At 44.5% G+C, this 18,822-nt stretch overlaps 1 protein-coding gene across 1 annotated transcript in view; it reads left to right on the forward strand.

The window, feature by feature from the left end:
- Nucleotides 1–18,822, forward strand: part of MEGF9 (multiple EGF like domains 9) — a 217,202-nt gene that overhangs the window by 121,860 nt on the left and 76,520 nt on the right. Inside the window, exon 4 of the mRNA XM_053695645.1 lies at nt 2,850–2,921. Coding sequence (XP_053551620.1) covers nt 2,850–2,921 — 72 coding nt within the window. The remainder of the gene's footprint in view (nt 1–2,849; nt 2,922–18,822) is intronic.

An 18,822-nucleotide genomic window follows, 5' to 3' on the forward strand; every position in this document is an offset into this window, starting at 1 on the left:
GAAACCATTCGTACGAATCTTCCTCTGATTCAAGAGGGACAAATTATGACAACCATAGACCTAAAGGATGCATACTTGCATGTTCCCATTTACAGGGATCATCACAAGTTCCTGAGATTTGCCTTCCTCGACCAACACTTCTAGTTTGTGGCCCTACCTTTCGGCCTAGCCATGGCTCTCAGGATATTCTCAAAGGTTCTAGGAGCTCTCTTAGCAGTGGTTCGGTCCAAGGGGATTCCAGTGGCTACCTACCTGGACGACATTCTGGTACAGGCGCTGACTTTTCATCAAGCAACATCTCACACGGAGATGTTTCTGGCTTTTCTCCAATCTCACGGATGGAAAATAAATTGGGGGGGAAAGAGCTCCCTGGTCCCGGCGACAAGGGTGGTTTTCCTAGGAACAATAATAGATTTGAGGGTGGTTTTCCTAGGAACAATAATAGATTTTGTTCTGATGAAGATCTTTCTGACAGAGGCCAGAAAAGCGAAGCTCCTTTACACTTGTCGAACCTTGCTGGGACGGCTCTACCTTAAATCGCCCAATGCATGGTAGTAATTGGTCTGACGGTGGCCACCATGGGCATTGTTCCATTTGCTCAATTTTATCTGAGAGCTCTGCAGTTGTGCATGCTCAGTCAATGGAACAGGGACTATGTGGATTTATCCCCAAAGTTAACTCTAGATCAGAAGATTAGGGTCTCTCGTCGGTGGTGGCTCTCTCTGGAACACCTGTCTCAGGGCACCTGCTTTCGTAGGCCTTCTGCGGTAATAGTGACCACGGACGCCAGTTTGTGGGCTGAGGAGCAATCTGGAATTCATTAAAGGCGCAGGGGCTTTGGTCTCGAATGGAGTCTGTGCTGCCGATCAACATCTTAGAGTTGAGAGCAATTTTCAACGCACTGTTGGCTTGGCCTCAGTTGGCCCTGAGCCAGTTCATCAGGTTCCAATCGGACAACATAACTTCAGTGGCTTACATCAACCACCAGTGGGGAACTCTGAGTTCTCTGGCCATGAGGGAGGTGTCTCAGATCATTCAGTGGGCGGAAGCTCATGGTTGTTGTCTTTCTGCCATCCACCTACCGGGCATGGACAAATGGGAAGCGGATTTCCTAAGCAGACAGACATTCCATCCCGGGGAATGGGAACTTAATCCGGAGGTGTTCTCCAGGTTGGTCTCCAAATGGGGGATTCCGGAGTTGGATTTGATGCCGTCTTGACAGAATGCCAAGCTTTTGAAATACGGTTCCAGATTGAGGGATCCTCAGGCCTGCCTAATAGATGCATTGGCAGTCCCTTGGAATTTCAGTATGGCCAATCTGTTTCCTCTGTTTGCTCTCCTTCCTCTGGTGATCGCCCGCATAAAGCAGGAAAGGGCATCAGTGATCCTAATTGCTCCAGCTTGGCCTTGAAGGAGCTGGTATGTGGATCTGGTGGAGAGGTCGTCTCTACCTCCGTGGAGGTTACCTCTGAGGAAGGACCTTCTTCAGTGGCCCTTCTTCCACCCAAATCTCGTTACTCTGAAGCTGACTGCCTGGAGAATGAATGCTTGATTCTATCTCTGGGTTCTCTGGGTCAGTAATTTAGACTGATTCAGGCTCGTAAGCCTGTTACTAGGAAGATTTACTATAAGATATGGAGGAAATATCTTTATTGGTGTGAATCCAAGGGCTACTCTTGGAGTAGGGTTAGGATTCCAAGAATTTTGTCTTTTCTTCAGGAGGGTCTGGAGAAAGGGGTTATCTGTTAGTACTCTGAAGGATCACATTTCGGCCTTATCTGTTCATTTAAACAAGCGTTTGACAGATGTCCCAGACGTTCATTCCTTTTGTCAGGCCTTGGTCAGAATAAGGCCTGTGTTTAAGCCTGTTGCTCCACCTTGGAGTCTTAATCATGTTCCTAAAGTTTTGCAGAGGATTCCGTTTGAGCCAATGCATTCTGTAGACATTAAATTGTTGTCTTGGAAAGTGCTTTTTCTTTTGGATATTTCTTCTGCGCAGAGGGTTTCTGAACTCTCCGCCTTGCAGTTTGATTCCCCTCATCTTTCATGCGGATAAGGCGGTTCTTCGCACTAGGTTGTGGGGTTCCTTCCCAAAGTTGTTTCCACTAAGACTATTAATCAGGAGATTGTTGTTCTATCGCTGTGTCCAAAGCCGCCTTAGGATAAAGAACGTCTGTTGCACATGTGGATGTGGTTCGTGCCCTTAAGTTCTTTTTGGAGGCGACTAAGGTCTTTTGCATGTCTTCTGCTCTTTGTTTTGCTGGGAAGCATAGGGGTCAGAAAGCTACTGCTTCTACTCTTGCCTGGCATATGAGTCTGCTGGCAAGCAACCTCCAGAGAGAATTACGACTCATTCCACCAGGGCTGTAGTTTTTCTTGGGCTTTCAAAAATGAAGCTTCTATGGAATAAATTTGCAAGCCTGAAACTTTGTCCTTACATACGTTTGCTAAATTTTACAGATTTTATACTTTTGCCTCGGCTGTGGCGGCTTTTGGGAGAAAGGTTCTGCAGGCGGTGGTGCCTTCGGTTTAGGCATGCTTGTTTCCCCCCTATTTATCTGTGTCCTCTAGCTTGGGTATTGGTTCCCAACAGTAATTAAGATGAACCTGTGGACTCATCACATCTTGAAGAAACAAATTTATCAGGTAAGCATAAATTTTTGTTTTTAGATTTTATTTCTAGGTAAATGATTCTGACTGATTACTTTTAGGTTTATTCAAAATAATGTGATTGTGAACAAATGGTCTGTAGACTGGATTCCTAGTCATTGCCTTGAATTTCATCAGATTTGTTTGTCCTGCACAAAAACCCTGTTTGCTTGCTGAAGATATTTCTTTTTGTCTCCCAGACAGTGGGACAGAAAACCTGTGTGATCGGTGTCCTTGCTCCACAGTCTCATCCAGTGGAACCTGCCATCTTGGTAAGAGACCTATTTTGTGTTTTATTATTCTTTAATTCTACTGCCCCTGGCCACCATCACTGTTACCAGACATTGCTGCCTTGCTTACATGTTATTACCTCTGAAATAAATCAGTTTGTTCTCAATGACTAAAGGGACCTGTGCAGTGAATTTGCTCCCTTTAATCTGTTACTAATCCCATTTTACCGGATAGTGTATTGTATTGTTTTGAAAACTATTTTTAGCCTTTTTGTCATATGAAATAGCTAGCCTTTTTTCTTTCTAATAACATGGTGAGTCCACGGATCATCATCAATTACTTTTGGGACTATCACTCCTGGCCAGCAGGAGGAGGCAAAGAGCACCACAGCAAAGTTGTTAAATATCACTTCCCTACCCACAACCCCCAGTCATTCTCTTTGCCTCTAGTGCAAGGAGGAGGTGAAGTAATTAGGTGTTCTGATTATGATTCTTCTATCAAGATTTTTTTTATTTGAAGTCAGGGCAGTCTTGCTCTGACCTTCCATCACTAGCTGGGCTTAGCTGTACTCTACGTTGGTCTCTTCAGCAGGGCTGTGGTAGCTTTAAAGCAGTAAGGAACTTGTAAAGTGGGCTTTACTGCGTTTTTCTAACATGTTGCTGCCCTGGTATAGAAAGCCTGAGTAGATTTACTCTTTTTACACAGGTCTCTGTGAGGAGCGGCATCCTCTCATACTTTGTGAGTCGTCTGACTGCTGGACGGCTAGAATGCAGGTAAGTGCCTTTGTTCTTCTGGGGCTAGAAGGCTGGCACTAAAGGGGTTTAGGATCTTCTGCTATTAGTGGGTCAAATCCTGAGGGAGAATTAGGCAGTTTGCAGGCACGTTGGTCATGAGACTTGAAGACTAGGAGTTACTCTTCTTCATAGTAAGGAAGGGGTAAACCACCTTGGGGCTTAGATTTATTGAGTACTATTTGGGTTTTAACCTGTACTTGGGCAGCTTCCTCTGGTAGGATTATCTGACCCATTGAAAGTTTGAAACTTGGCTAATAACTGAAAAGAGAGCGCGTAGGGCGCCATTTCTAAGGGAACTGCATAATTCATATTGCCTTATGAGAAGCAATATCTCTGAGTTGGAGTATTTTTTTCCGCCTTTTTAGAAAACGAAGCACTGCCTTTTATTGCTTATGTCTGTACCCTGCATAAATTTATATGTTATAGTGCGTTATATAGAGGATATATAGAGTTTCAGTTTTTGCTGGGGAAAATAACTTTTGAGTGTTGTGAAATTGTTTCTTTTTAAAGACGCAATGAGTCCACGGATTTCATCCTTGTGGGATTACGCCCTTGTGGGATTACTCAGCAGGAGGAGGCAAAGAGCACCACAGCAGAGCTGTTATATAGCTCCTCCCTTCCCTCCCACTCCAGTCATTCTCTTTGCCTGTGTTAGTGATAGGAAGAGTTAAAGTGAGGTGTTAGATTAGATTCTTCAATCAAGAGTTTATTATTTTTAAAATGGTACCAGTGAGTGCTATTTTATTCTGGGGTGTAGCCATAGTCCTTGTCAGTCTCTAGAGTAGAGCTATTGGTGGCTTTAAAGCAATCGGAACTGGTGGGACACAATTCTCACTGCGCCTCCCATACTGTGTTGCTGCCCTTCTGGTGATGGGCTAAGCAGATACTAACTCAGGCCCTTTCTGTGTCCACAGGGCTATAGGAGGGAGAAGACCTCTTGATCCTGTTGGAGCTGTCATGCTGTCGGATAATATCGAGGTAAGTGCAGTTTTTATTATTTTGGGCCATATATTATCTCAGAAATAACTATGCACTTCATTATTCATATGTCATTGGGAACATGGGCTCTCTAGGTTGAAGGGCGTTCCCTAATAGACAATTTTTATGGCTCTCATGCTGGAGCACTTATACAGACCTATGCTGGGGCTATGTTAATGGGGGCATGGGCTCTTTACGGTGAGGGCTCCCCTGCAAGACAGTTTATAAGCACTGTGGGCAAGACGCTTGGGGCTATATTTGTCTGGGGCTTCTTGAGTAGAAGGCTCTTGTACAAAGCTGTATTTTTCTTGGCTACGCTTGGGATAACACTACGGCGATCAGCTTTTTTTTTATTAAAGTCTTAGCCAGGGAGTTTTTTCGGGACGCCCACGAAGGGCGGAGATAGCTTTTGCGCGCTTCAGTCAGAGCAGCCGCACAGTTGTTAATTGCTCCAGAGTCCCGACTTCCAGTGGTATCAGTGATCCTCATCGCTATCGGGTGTTACGCTAAAACCGCATGGTTCAGAGCAAGCAGGCGGTTTTTAGCGTTCTGAGACCCGATCAGAAGTTTACTGGGAGAGTGGTCGGGGTACCGTGTGGCAGGTAGGCGCCTCAGCAAAGCTGTTGAGGCGAGGAGGTGTCATTTCTTTTTTCTGGATAAAATGCTTAGTAAAAAGATTGTTTAAAAGATTATCCAGTGCAGTAAAATTGTTGGATTTTGTTTTATTTTTAAAGGCACAGTATCCTGTTATTTTTCAGGATTTATTAAGAGAAAATGTTTAGTGCTTGTACACAGTGTTTTGGCTACAAATTTAAGGGGCTTATATAACTTAAAGGGCCAATACCAATTTTTCCTTTTTAACTATTATGGACTTGGAAGATGTCCAGAATGTTACATGTGCCATGTATTTGAATGCCAATGTGGAACCTCCTGTTCCTTTTTGTTCCTCATGCATTGAGAGGGCTTTACTCTATAGAGACAACATTTTCTTTGATAAAAAAATTGTCCAAAGCGGATTCTTCTCAGGATTCTAACGATGAGATGCAGAGTATGCCGCAGCTTTCTTCCCAAGCGTCCCAACCCTTAACACCCGCTCAAGCAGTGCCATGTACTTCTTCTCAAGTTTCGGCTGCAGCCACGTTAAAGGACATAGCTGCAGTTATGTCCTCTACACTTTCTGATTCGCTATCTGCTTTTCCCATATTTCAAGGCAAGCATAAAAGGAAGGACAACTACGTGGTCAATGAAGTTTCTGATACTATAATGGCGATCTCAGACATACCCTCCCAGGGCTCTGAGTTGGGGGGGTATGGAGGTTCTATCGGATGGTGATATTTCTAACTCAGGAAGTTCCTTACCTCTGATTCAGAAGTGGTTTCTTTCCGGTTTAAGCCAGAACACCTCCGCCTGTTACTAAGGGAGGTTTTGGTGACTTTGGACGACTGTGATTCAATAGTGGTCCCTCCGGAGAAGTTGAGTAAGTTGGACAGATACTTAGAAGTTCCTTCTTACTCTGTTTTTCCAGTTTCCAAGAGAACTTCAGAGATTATTTATAAGGAATGGGAGAGACAAGGTATTCCCTTCTCTCCTCCCATTTTCAAGATGATGTTCCCTATAGCTGACGCTGTCAGGGAATCTTGGTAGACGGTTCTTAAGGTGGAGGGAGCTATTTCCACCTTGGCTAAACGGACTACTATTCCTATTGAGGAAAGTTGTGCTTTTAAAGATCATATGGATAAGAAGTTGAAGGGTCTACTTAAAAGGATCTATGTTCACCAGGGTTTGCTATTGCAACCGGCTACTTGCATTGTTACGGTCACTAGTGCGGCAGCTTATTGCTTTGATGCTATTGTGGAGTCTCTTAAGACTGAGACTTCTTTGGAAGAGATACAGGATCGGATTAAAGCTTTTAAATTAGCTAATTCGTTTATTACGGATGCTTCTCTGCAGATTACTAAATTGGCTGCTAAGAGTTCGGGTTTTTCCATCTTAGCCCGCAGAGCCTTATGGTTGAAGCCTTGGTCTGCGGATGTGTCCTAAGTCTAAACTTCTGGCTATTCCTTACAAGGGGAAGACCCTGTTTGGACCTGACTTGAAGGAAATGTATTTCCGACATCACGGGAGGCAAGGGTCATCTCTTCCCTCGGGATAAAAGATCCAAGCAGAGAGGTCGACAGGGTAATTTTCGTTCCTTTCGAAATTTCAATGGAAACTCCTCCTTCCTCTAAATAGGAAGGGAACTATTCGCAATCCAAGACTACCTGGAGACCCAACCAATCGTGGAACAAGGGTAAACAATCCAAGAAACCTGCTGCTGCTTCCAAGTCAGCATGAAGGGTTTGTCCCTGAACTGGGACCGGATCTGCTAGGGAGCAGACTTTACTTCTTCATTCAAGCTTGGATACAAGATGTTCAGGATCCCTGGGTAATAGAAATAGTGTCTCAGGGATACAAACTGGAGTTCAGAAATTCCTCCCCCTGAGGAAGATTCTTCTTTCAAGATTATCTGCAGACCAGATTAAAAGAGAGGTGTTCTTACATTGTGCAAAAGACCTCTCTTCCATGGGAGTAATTTGTCCCATTCCAATACAGGAACAAGGACAGGGTTTTTATTCAAATCTTTTTGTAGTTCCCAAAAAGGATGGGACCTTTCTTTTTTATTTTTTAAATTTTTTTATTGAAATATCAATCCAGGGTACATAAAGAAAGAGGGATGTCAATTGTAATCACTTTGGTTACATAATAAGGAAACAACATTTCTTCAGTAACACAGTAAATTAACACCTATTAAACTTGTTAAGTAAAAATCATTGTGTGAAAAGAAAAACTATCAATCAAGGTGTAAACATTAGCAAGGAAAAGGAAGATAACATCTAGATCTTGATGCTAATAATAAGTAACCTCGCTAACTGCCTGAACCTTCCTATGCTGGTCAATCAGCCAGGAAGTATTACTTTTTCCCATTTAAAAAAAAAATCTTTGTATTGACTTATCACTAGCATCTCTTAAATTTAAATTGTTCTATAGTAATCTGGTGATAGATTTTATTTACAAACTACTTGAATTTAGGTTCCCGGGAAGATTTCCAATTCCTGAGCATGACATTGCAACCTACTAAAATTGATGTGTTTATGAGCCTAATATTCACATAAGGTTCCTCATGGTTTACGAGGAAGAAGATATGTCTTGACTCAAAAATGAAACTACAGGGATTCACCTTATTCACCCAAAAACATACTTTGCTCCAGAACTGGGACGCTTTAGGGCAGCTCCAAAAGCAATGTACTTCATCTGCCTCCCTGGCATTGCATTTAGGGCACTTAACTTCTTTTTTATACCATTTTGACATTTTGGCTGGTGTAATGTATAATAAACTTAACTTAAAATGCGATTCCTTCCAATCTATAAAGACTTGAGTTTAATCAATCAATTTAAAGCTTTGTAAGATATGTTCTCTAGTAGAATTTAGGGGGGACTTGTTCCATTTCCTCTCTAGTTCTCCAATATGGAACAGCCCATGATACTTAATGAGCAAATTTATAAAGGATTGAGATAGACACTTTCCCAGCGTGATATAATCTAATCACATCATCTAAGTCTCCCAGTGAGAGACTAGTTTCACCCTCTGCTCGTAAAGTCCTGATCCAATGTTGTGCCTGGAGATGAGCATAAAAGGAGGTTAATGTCTTAATAAGATTTCATTTACGCAGATAACCTTTATATTTTTAAGGCCATTCCTGGCCCAAGTGGAGAAGACTTTATATGTAAGCCCGGAGTGAAATCCGGATTCCCTACTAGGGGAAGAAATACGGATCTGCAAAAATTAATATGTAGCTCCGAACAAACTTTTTGCCATGCCAGAATTATATACTTAAATGTATATAGATGTGCCACATTTACTGGCAACATCGTAAATGGAATATGGATCAGTGCTTTCAAAGAAAATGGGGCTACCAATTATGTTTCTAATCCAAGAAAGGAAACATGTTCTTTTTCTGATATCCAGTCTAATGCGAATTTAACAAGTGCAGCATAATTATAGAACTGAATATTGGGCAATGCCAGACCGCCATGTGCTTTAAAATGTGATAGTTTAACCAGTGAGATCCTGGCTTTCTTCCCATGCCATATAAATCTAGTAAATAACGTTGGTAAGAATTTTAAGTCCTTTTTAGTAATTAAGAGGGAGATTCTGGAGTAAATAAAGTAATTTAGGGAATAAGATTGCTTTAATTAGCATTACTCTCGCAGAGAGGGAAATGGGAAGATTATGCCACGCTGTTTGTTTCTGTTTGAACATATCGATACATTTCCGAAAGTTTAAATCATACCATAGAGAAGGATTCTTACCTAAAATAATACCTAGATACTTAATTTCCTGTACTTCTTTAAAAGGATGTAGAACATGGGTCTTAAGTTTATGAATCCAAAGCAGTTCCGATTTCCCCCAGTTAATTTTATAACCAGAAATCGAACTAAATATTTCAATAATCTTTAACAGTTGGGGTATGGATTGTTTAGTGTTACTTAAAAAAAGTAGAATATCATCGGCAAATAATGTCACAAGATTCTTGTCCCTTAACTTAATTCTTTTTAGCTCTTTTCTTAATAAAATTGCCAGTGGCTCTAATGATAGATTGAAAGGTAAAGGGGAAAGGGGACAGCCCTGGCGTGTGCCTCGTTGGAGAGTAAAACTCTGTTACTTCCCCATTAACAATAATGGCAGATGCTGGAGCCTGATATAATACACGTGTAAAATGATAAAAATTCCCTATAAGACCAAATCCTTTAAGCGCACTGAACATGTGGTCCCATACTATGCAGTCAAATGCCTTCTCGGCGTCGACTGTAAGTAGGGCTAGATCTATGTTGAAATGTGCCTCTTTTTTTTTTTTTTAATTGATCTATTCCAGAAGTGGTCAATAACCAACATTGCTTTTCGAAGATTCTTCACCGAATTTCTCCCCACCATGAAGCCTGCTTGATCCGGGTGTATTAATGGCTCCAAGATGTGCTTAAGTCTAGATGCAATAATAGCAGTTAAAAGCTTATAATCTTGATTTAATAACAATATAGGCCTATAGGAAGACAGGATTTCTGGGTTTTTATCTTTTTTAAGATCAGCGCCACCTTCGACGCCGAGAAGAATCTCGACTGCATTTGATTTTTAATATAATATACATTGAAAAGTGCCACTAGTGTGGGGAGGATTTGGTCATGTAGAAGTTTGTAAAACTCAGATGGGAGAGCATCCGGACCTGGAGTCTTATTTGACTTAGCCTGCTTAATGGCATCTGAGATCTCACGTAGTGATATAGGTTCATTCAACCGGCTCAGGTCCTGGGGATCTATTTTGGGTAGCACTACTCTTTTCCAAAATTCCTGTTTATTCTCTAAATTGTCTGCTCCTGCTGAGTAAACCTCTTGAAAGTATTTAACGAATTCACGTCTTATCACAGAAATATTAGTGATCCTTCTATCCCCGATCCTAATTGTGGCTATAAAATTCTTCTGAGACCAGCCTTTAGATAATTTGGCTAAATATTTTGCGGAACTACCATAATGGCCTCTAAATCTAGCTTTTCGCTTTTGAATTTCTAATGCTAGGCCTTGTTTCAAGAACAAATCTCTCTCCACTCGAGCCGCAGTGTAATTGGCCCAGAAAATCTGATTTGGGTAATTTAGGTATTTCTTGTAGGCATTTTTATCCTGGTTAGCTAGTTGTTCTTTATTTTTCTTCTTTTTTTCCATTTACATAAATAAGCTTTGATCTCGCCCCTCAAGACTGATTTCGCTGTTTCCCATAACATTTCTGGTTTATCGACATATGCAGCATTAAATTGGTAAAATTCTTTCCATCTGGCTTGTAACCAATTCTTAAATTTGGAGTTGTTAACTAGGTAATGAGGGGAAAAAAAATGTGCGTTGTATAAACCTGGGGAACAAATTGCATTAATCTCCAAGGAAATAATTGCATGATCGGAGATAACGATCTCGCCTATATCTGATTTAATCTCCAGGCCCAGCATGTTACTAGATATTAGAAAATAATCTATTCTTGAAAAGGATTTAAATGTACCAGACTCACAAGTATACTCTTTACTATCGGGGTGTTGCAACCTCCATATATCTTTAAGTGCAAGCTTATATCCCAGATTATGTAAGACCTTAACTTCCCTGTTGTATCTAGCTCTTTGCATGAGGTTAGACCTATCTAAACTAGGGGTAAATGCCATATTCAAATCTCCAGCCAAGATATTTTCCCCGATAAAAGGGAGTAACTTCAAGCTCAGTTTCTCCCAGAATCCTCTATCCAAGGAGTTTGGGCCATATACATTGCACAGAATGAAATGGCACTTATTGATCAAAATTTCTAAAATCTGAAATCTTCCTTCTGTGTCCAGTACCTGAGATATAATCTGATAAGAGAGATGTTTATTAAACAATATAGCAACTCCTCTTTTCCTTTTATCATATGTTGTTGCAGATATCTCTCCCACCCATTTCGTTTTCAATTTTACTAATTTGTGAGGCGTCAAATGGGTCTCTTGAATGAATGCGATATCGGGCTTGTGTTTCCCCAATTCTTTTATAATAAGTTTCCTCTTAATTGGAGAGGATATACCCCCGACATTCCACGAAATTAATTTAAGTTTATCCACTATTTAAAACCAAAGATAGAAGAACCCATCCCAAATACCCATTCTGCTCAAATAACAAGAAAAAAGGTGCCAGTAGGCAAAAGATTAAAACTAATACGGGTCTATAATTAGTAACGTCAGTATCTCTCCCCCTGCTCTCTGGAGCCTGCTGATTCTCAGATATGATCCAAACATCAAAAATAAAAAAAACATTTCTGTCTTATAAAAAAAAAAATTAAGCCTCCACCTGGTTATTTAATGATATTGAGGTACCATCTTTTTCAAAAATAATTTTGGCAGGGTATACTAATCTTGCATTAAAGTTAGCCTTAATCAATCTGGAACAAAATGGTGACATCTCCCTCCTTTTAGATAGTCTCTGCGGAAAAATCTTGAAAGATTAATATTTTATGCTGGGCAATAAATAAGCTATTATTTTTGCGATAGTGTCTGAGAATATTTATTTTATCCTGAAAATTTAAGAATTTTATAAGTACCGGTCTTGCTCTGCAGGTACCATCAGGATTATTTCTGATTGGGCCAACTCTGTGAGCTCTTTCTATCTGCACTGGTAAGCCTTCTGTAGAAAGCCCTACTAATTGTGGAAGATTGGAAGAGGCAAAGGACAGAAGGTCCTGGTACTCTGGTATTTCTGGGAGACCCACAATTCTCAAATTATTACGACGGCCCTGTCCTCTAACTCCTCCAATCTTGAGTGTAATTGGATAATCTGACGGCTCTGTGTTACGCTCGACTGTTCTTGTGTATTAATTCGGTCCTCTATATCCAAGACCCTCGCTTCAACCTCTGCCATTCTTGTATCAAATTGCTTTACCTCTCCTGAGAGACTTGCAATATCTTGTTTGATTGATTCAAACTGTGGCATAAAGAGTTCAGCAATTTGTTGTAATGACTTCGAATTGTCTGGAGTACTCGCTGGAGGGTCATTAGTAACTTCTATACTAGTGTCAACCTGTTTAGCCTTTCTCTCCTTGTGTTTAGGCGCCATTGTTGGCGAATTGTTCTTAGAGTGTGTTACGGTTACCCTTAGTCTCGCTGAGAGATGGACCGCTTAGTAGCCTGGATCCCTATTGCTAAAGAGGGGAGAAGCTGCTTTCCATAGTATTCTATATGAGTCTCGCAAATATAGAATAATCTCCCTTAGCTGCAGTACAGCTAGGATACCCTTCTGCCCACAAAAACGAGTCAACGCTGCGATTGAGGGTCAAACAAGAACTCAGGACTGGGATGCCCAGCCTGCTTTTTATTAAGGTTACATGCACACAGGGCACTCCCAGGGGGAGAGGGGGGGAAGCACAAAATCCCCCATCACACATTTAGATAGAGAGCACTGTCCTTTGACAGGCCACAATAGGATTACAGTACTTAAGATAACAAGTTTACAAGTTCATCTTATCAATTAGCAGTCTGGCTCCAGAGGTGATTAGACAATAGTTTCTAAAAGCTGAAAAAAAAGAGTTAACTCTTTATGAAATGATACTGGTTACGGTTTTCTTGGAGCCCTTCTTAGGCGCTGGCTTGCTGGTTCAGGCATTGCTGCTGGGAAATAAGCTCTTCACAACAAAATAACTAATGCTTCTGTAACAGTGCTCCCTTTCTGTGGAACACTCTGGCAGACACGGTCTGACCCCTTTTCGGGGCAGACTAAGGCTGTCCAGACCGCTGGTTATGCGGGGCTGAGGTCGGTTTGTCTGGACAACCCGTCGGCGTTGCCATTCTGTTTCCCAGGTCTGTAAGTAATGGTGAAATTGAAGGGTTGCAACGATAAGCTCCAACGTAATAGCCTGCCGTTATCTCCAGAGACCCGGTTCAGCCACACCAACGGGTTATGGTCGGTGACCAGAGTGAACTCCTGACCATATAAATAGGGAGTCAATTTCTTTAATGCCCACACCAAAGCCAAACACTCCTTTTCGACCGCTGCATAGCTGACTTCGCGGGGCAGGAGCTTCCGGCTGATGTAGGCAACTGGATGCTCCCCTCCATCTTCGCCTACTTGGCTGAGGACGGCTCCCAGCCCGAACATGGAAGCATCTGTATGGACGATAAAACGTTTGTTAAGGGCTGGGGCCGCCAGGACAGGAGCGTTAATTAGAGCATTTTTGAGAGCCTGGAAAGCAGTTTCACAGTGGGGAGACCACAGGACCTGTCGAGGTAAGTTCTTCTTGGTCAAGTCAGTCAGGGGTTTGGCAAGTGTGCTGTAGTCTGGTACGAACCGTCTATAGTACCCTGCCGTGCCCAGGAAGGCTAGGACCTGAGTCTTAGTGATGGGGGTGGGCCAATTGGCGACAGCTTCTATTTTGGCCGGCTCTGGTCGCTGCTTTCCACACCCCACCCGGTGACCCAGGTACTGTACCTCGGCCATCCCAAAGTGGCATTTCTCTGGCTTCAGAGTCAGGCCAGCAGCCCGGATCTGATCCAGAACCATTCCCACATGAGCTAAGTGGTCCTCCCAGGACTCACTGTGGATCGCTATGTCGTCCAGGTAGGCGCAAGCAAAACTCTGGAAGCCATCCAGGAGCCTATCCACCAAGCGCTGGAATGTAGCTGGGGCATTCTTCATCCCAAACGGCATTACCCTAAACTGATATAAGCCGAATGGGGTGACGAATGCCGACTTGGGGATAGCCTCCGGGGCCAGGGGAATCTGCCAGTAACCTTTGCAGAGGTCAATAGTGGTCAGGTAATTTCCCCTGGCTATACGATCGAGTAGCTCGTCTACCCTGGGCATAGGGTAAGCGTCCGTCACGGTATTTTCATTGAGCCTCCGATAGTCTACGCAGAACCGGGTGGTCCCATCTTTCTTGGGCACCAAGACAACTGGGGAGGCCCAGGGACTATCGGAGGGCTCAATTACCCTGAGCTGGAGCATCTCATCGATCTCCTTCTTCATTCCTGTCCTAACTGCTTCAGGGATTCGGTACGGAGCCTGGCCCAAGGGAGCTTGTCCCGGAGTATCTACCTGGTGGGTGGTTAAAGTAGTGTACCCTGGCTTCGGGGAGAAGGTGAGGTGTTTGGACTGGAGGAGTTGGTTGAGCTGCTCCCTTTCAGTGGGGCTAAGTCGGTCCCCTATCTGAACCTGTGCCACTATACCTGTGGGGAGGCTCTTTTCTAATAGGTCTGGAATGGGTAAACTGTCGGGGTCTTCCTGAGGGGAACAACATACGGCCGTCACGTTCTCTGGTCGCTCAAAATATTCCTTGAGCATGTTTACATGGAATGTCTTTCTAAGATTGTTGTCGTGGCAGCTAGCTATCACATAAGTGGTGTCTCCCCTTTTCTCTACGATCTGGTAGGGACCCTGCCAGAACGCCTGCAATTTGTCTGTCTTCACCGGCTTAAGTACTAACACCTTTTGTCCTATGGTGAAGATTCTCTTTCGGGCCCCCCGATCGTACCATACTTTCTGTCTTCTCTGGGCCAACTGGAGATTAGCCCGCACGGATTTGGCTAATTGCTCCATTCGGTCCCTGAGTTCCAGCACGTATGGCACAATGGGGACACCGTCAGCCTCCATCTCTCCCTCCCAGTGCTCCCGGATCAGGTTTAGGGGTCCCCGTACCTTTCTTCCGTAGAGCAACTCGAAGGGAGAGAACTCTGTCGTTTCCTGGGGCACCTCCCAATAAGCAAATAGGAGGTGCAGCAGGAAGCGTTCCCAGTCTCGGTATTCCTGAGTGAACGTCTTGAGCATTTGCTTGAGGGTCCCATTGAACCTCTCACACAGCCCGTTCGTCTGGGGGTGGTATGGGGAGCTCAGGAGGGACTTAATTTTGCAAACCTGCCAGAGTTGTTGGGTCAATTCAGCCGTAAATTGGGTGCCTCGGTCGGATAGGATTTCTTTTGGAAATCCTACCCGGGAGAACACCTGTACTAGTGCATTCGCTACCGTATCCGCTTGTATGTTGGATAGGGCGACAGCCTCTGGGTACCTGGTAGCGTAGTCCACTACGGTAAGAATGTATCGCTTACCGGAGGGACTAGGGGTAGCCAGTGGTCCCACTAGGTCAATAGCAACCCGGCTGAAGGGTTCCTCTACAATGGGCATATTTACTAGCTGGGCTTTAGGGTGATCGCCTCGCCTTCCTACTCGTTGACACACATCGCAGGTGTTACAGTAAGTTCTAACGTCAGCGTGCACCCCTGGCCAAAAGAACGTGTGAGTAATGCGGTGTAGGGTACGGGTAACGGCTAGGTGGCCTGCTAAGGGGATGTCGTGGCCTATTTTGAGGATTTCTTGGCGGTATTTGTGGGGCACTACCAGCTGTCGCCTACGCTGTCCCCTTTTCTCTGTCCAGCGGTATAGTTTCCCTTTTTCCCATAAGAATGTTTCGTTATCTGCCCCGCCCCCTCCGGTCTCTGCTCGTTCCCGGTACTTTTGTAAGGTCGGGTCAGTCTTAGACTCTGCCTCGAAAGCATCTGGGGTGTCCCAGGGTATGGGGCCTAACCTGTCAGGCAAGGTCGGGGTAGGTCTTACCTGTGTCTCCCGCACTGGTGAGAGCTCTCGCTCCGTCCGGGCTTGGGCCCGTGTAGTCACTGGGTCCGCCTCGTTGTTGCATACTGGAGCATAGGCAGAAGTCATGGGGCCCAAATCGTTGCCCAGTAGTACTTCGGCAGGTAAATTATCCATTAGGCCCACGTTCACAGCCCCCTTTCCCGCTCCCCAATCAAGATGCACTTTAGCTGTTGGAATTTTGTACACATCCCCCCCCGCCACTCTAACGGCCACAGTCTGTCCGGATCGCTTGTGCTCTGGCACCAAATGACTCTGTACCAGCGTGATAGTAGCCCCTGTGTCTCGCAATCCCTCGGTAGATCGCCCCTCGAGCCATACCCTCTGCCGATGGTGCTGGCGGTTATCTGAGGCAGCATATACAGGGTCTGCCTCGTGAAGCGGCCCCACATATCCCTCCATAGGGGCCTCTTGGTTAACACAGAGGGCCCGGGCCGGACGATAGGACCCAGAGGGGTAATTGTAATTCCTGGGTGTCTGGTGCGTATTAAGGGGGCAGCTAGCCATGAAATGCCCTGGTTGCTTGCATCGGTGGCAAGTCGGTCTGGGACGCTCAGAGCTGTTATTGGGTGGTCCTGAGTGTCGGACGGGCCCTGTGGGCACCGGGGCTCGGAATTCAGCACGAGGGGGTGCACGGTAAACCTCTCTGGGTTCGACCCGTGCTGGAGCTCGGTAGTTCATGGGTTCGTGAAGACGGGAGTCATAATGTTCATCGGCCAATTTGGCTGCTTCTTCTAAGGTAGAAGGCCGCCTGTCTCGCAGCCATTCCTTCCCTTGCTGTTCCATGCCATTATAAAAATGTTCTAAGAGAAACAATTGTAAAATTTCCTCCCCAGTCACCGCTTTACATCCGCTCAGCCAGTGATTTGCCGCTCTCCGCATTCGGTGCGCCCATTCCATATGGGTATCGTTAGGCTTCTTTTCCGTGCCCCGAAACTGTCGGCGATACGTGTCCGGAGTTACAGCGTACCGTCGCAACAGTGTCTCCTTAACTAGCTCATACTGTGTCACTTCCTCAGCACCCAGAGTACGAAAGGCTTCCAGGGCTCGCCCGGATAGTTTCCCAGACAATATCGTGGGCCACTCTCTGTTGGGAATCTGGTGCAGGGCACATTGCCTTTCGAAGTCCGCCAAATATTCATCAATCCCTGTCTCGCTCTCTAGGAAGGGTCGAAATGCCGCATAGGGTATCTTGGGCCTCCCAGCATTTTCGACAGGGATGATTACCTGCGGGGCTTCAGCATTGCGGTGTGCGTTCGCTAGGTTGAGTTCGTGGGCTCGAGTCTCTCGTATATCCTCGTCCGCCTCCGCCATCAACTGCTGTACCAATTCCATGGAGGGGTTCGGCCCGTATAATGAGAGCCTTTCCCGAACAATCCTGGTTTTTTCGTCACTAATTGTGGTCGGTGTTTCCGCCATTGTGAAGCTCTGATCCAGTTCGGTCAATTCTGCGATCAGCTCTCTCCTCGGCCGGTTGCTGGCGTACCCCCCTCTGCTTTCAAGTAAATCCTTTAGGGTTGTACGCTTCAATTTTTCGTAAGCGCTCTCCATCCGTTCTGTACCTCTCCTAGGAAATCCAGGAAAATCCCGCCGCTGCCGCCAAATGTTACGGTTACCCTTAGTCTCGCTGAGAGATGGACCGCTTAGTAGCCTGGATCCCTATTGCTAAAGAGGGGAGAAGCTGCTTTCCATAGTATTCTATATGAGTCTCGCAAATATAGAATAATCTCCCTTAGCTGCAGTACAGCTAGGATACCCTTCTGCCCACAAAAACGAGTCAACGCTGCGATTGAGGGTCAAACAAGAACTCAGGACTGGGATGCCCAGCCTGCTTTTTATTAAGGTTACATGCACACAGGGCACTCCCAGGGGGAGAGGGGGGAAGCACAAAATCCCCCATCACACATTTAGATAGAGAGCACTGTCCTTTGACAGGCCACAATAGGATTACAGTACTTAAGATAACAAGTTTACAAGTTCAGCAGTCTGGCTCCAGAGGTGATTAGACAATAGTTTCTAAAAGCTGAAAAAAAAGAGTTAACTCTTTATGAAATGATACTGGTTACGGTTTTCTTGGAGCCCTTCTTAGGCGCTGGCTTGCTGGTTCAGGCATTGCTGCTGGGAAATAAGCTCTTCACAACAAAATAACTAATGCTTCTGTAACAGAGTGCAAAACAAATTTTTCCATAAGGAACCAGAATAGTCCCGATACGTGCAATAAATTGTGAAAGACACCCGTGTAGGAAATTAGTGCAAAGTAGCGTATACCGCAAGCAAAGAAGAATTGCAAAGAATTATCTGACTTGGTACTCGTGCAGAAAAAAAGAAAAGTTTGTGATCAGCTCCACTTACCCTATCTCATGCAGGCAAAAAATCACCCGCATGTATAGGGTCTCTAGGAGAAGAAGAAGAAAGAAAAAGTAAAACAAAAGCAAAAGTTTGAGTAATCCTTTCTTAGATCTCAAGAGTCTAAACAAGTTTCTTAAAGTTCCATCTTTCAAGATGGAAACGATTCGTACCATTCTTCCATTGATCCAGGAGGGTCAATTTATGACAGTGGATCTAAAGGATGCATATATTCTTGTTCCTATCCACAGAGATCATCACAAGTTCCTGAGGTTTGCCTTTCTGGACAAACATTTTCAGTTTGTGGCTCTTCCTTTCGGTCTGGCCACAGCACCCAGAATTTTCACAAAGGTCCTGGGGTCTCTACTGGCGGTTCTAAGACCGTGGGGCATTGCGGTGGCGCCTTATCTGGACGATATTCTAATCCAGGCGTCATCTTATCAGCAAACAAGCTCCCATACCGACATTGTGCTATCCTTCCTGAACTCACGGGGGGAAGGTAAATCTGGAAAAGAGTTTGTTAATTCCGCAGACAAGGGTACCCTTCTTGGGAACTCTACCGGTTCATGAACTCACGGGGGGGGGGAAGGTAAATCTGGAAAAGAGTTTAATTCCGCAGACAAGGGTACCCTTCTTGGGAACTCTAATTGAC

This window comes from Bombina bombina, chromosome 12 (assembly GCF_027579735.1).
Source record: "Bombina bombina isolate aBomBom1 chromosome 12, aBomBom1.pri, whole genome shotgun sequence".
Classification (NCBI taxonomy): Eukaryota; Metazoa; Chordata; class Amphibia; order Anura; family Bombinatoridae; genus Bombina; species Bombina bombina.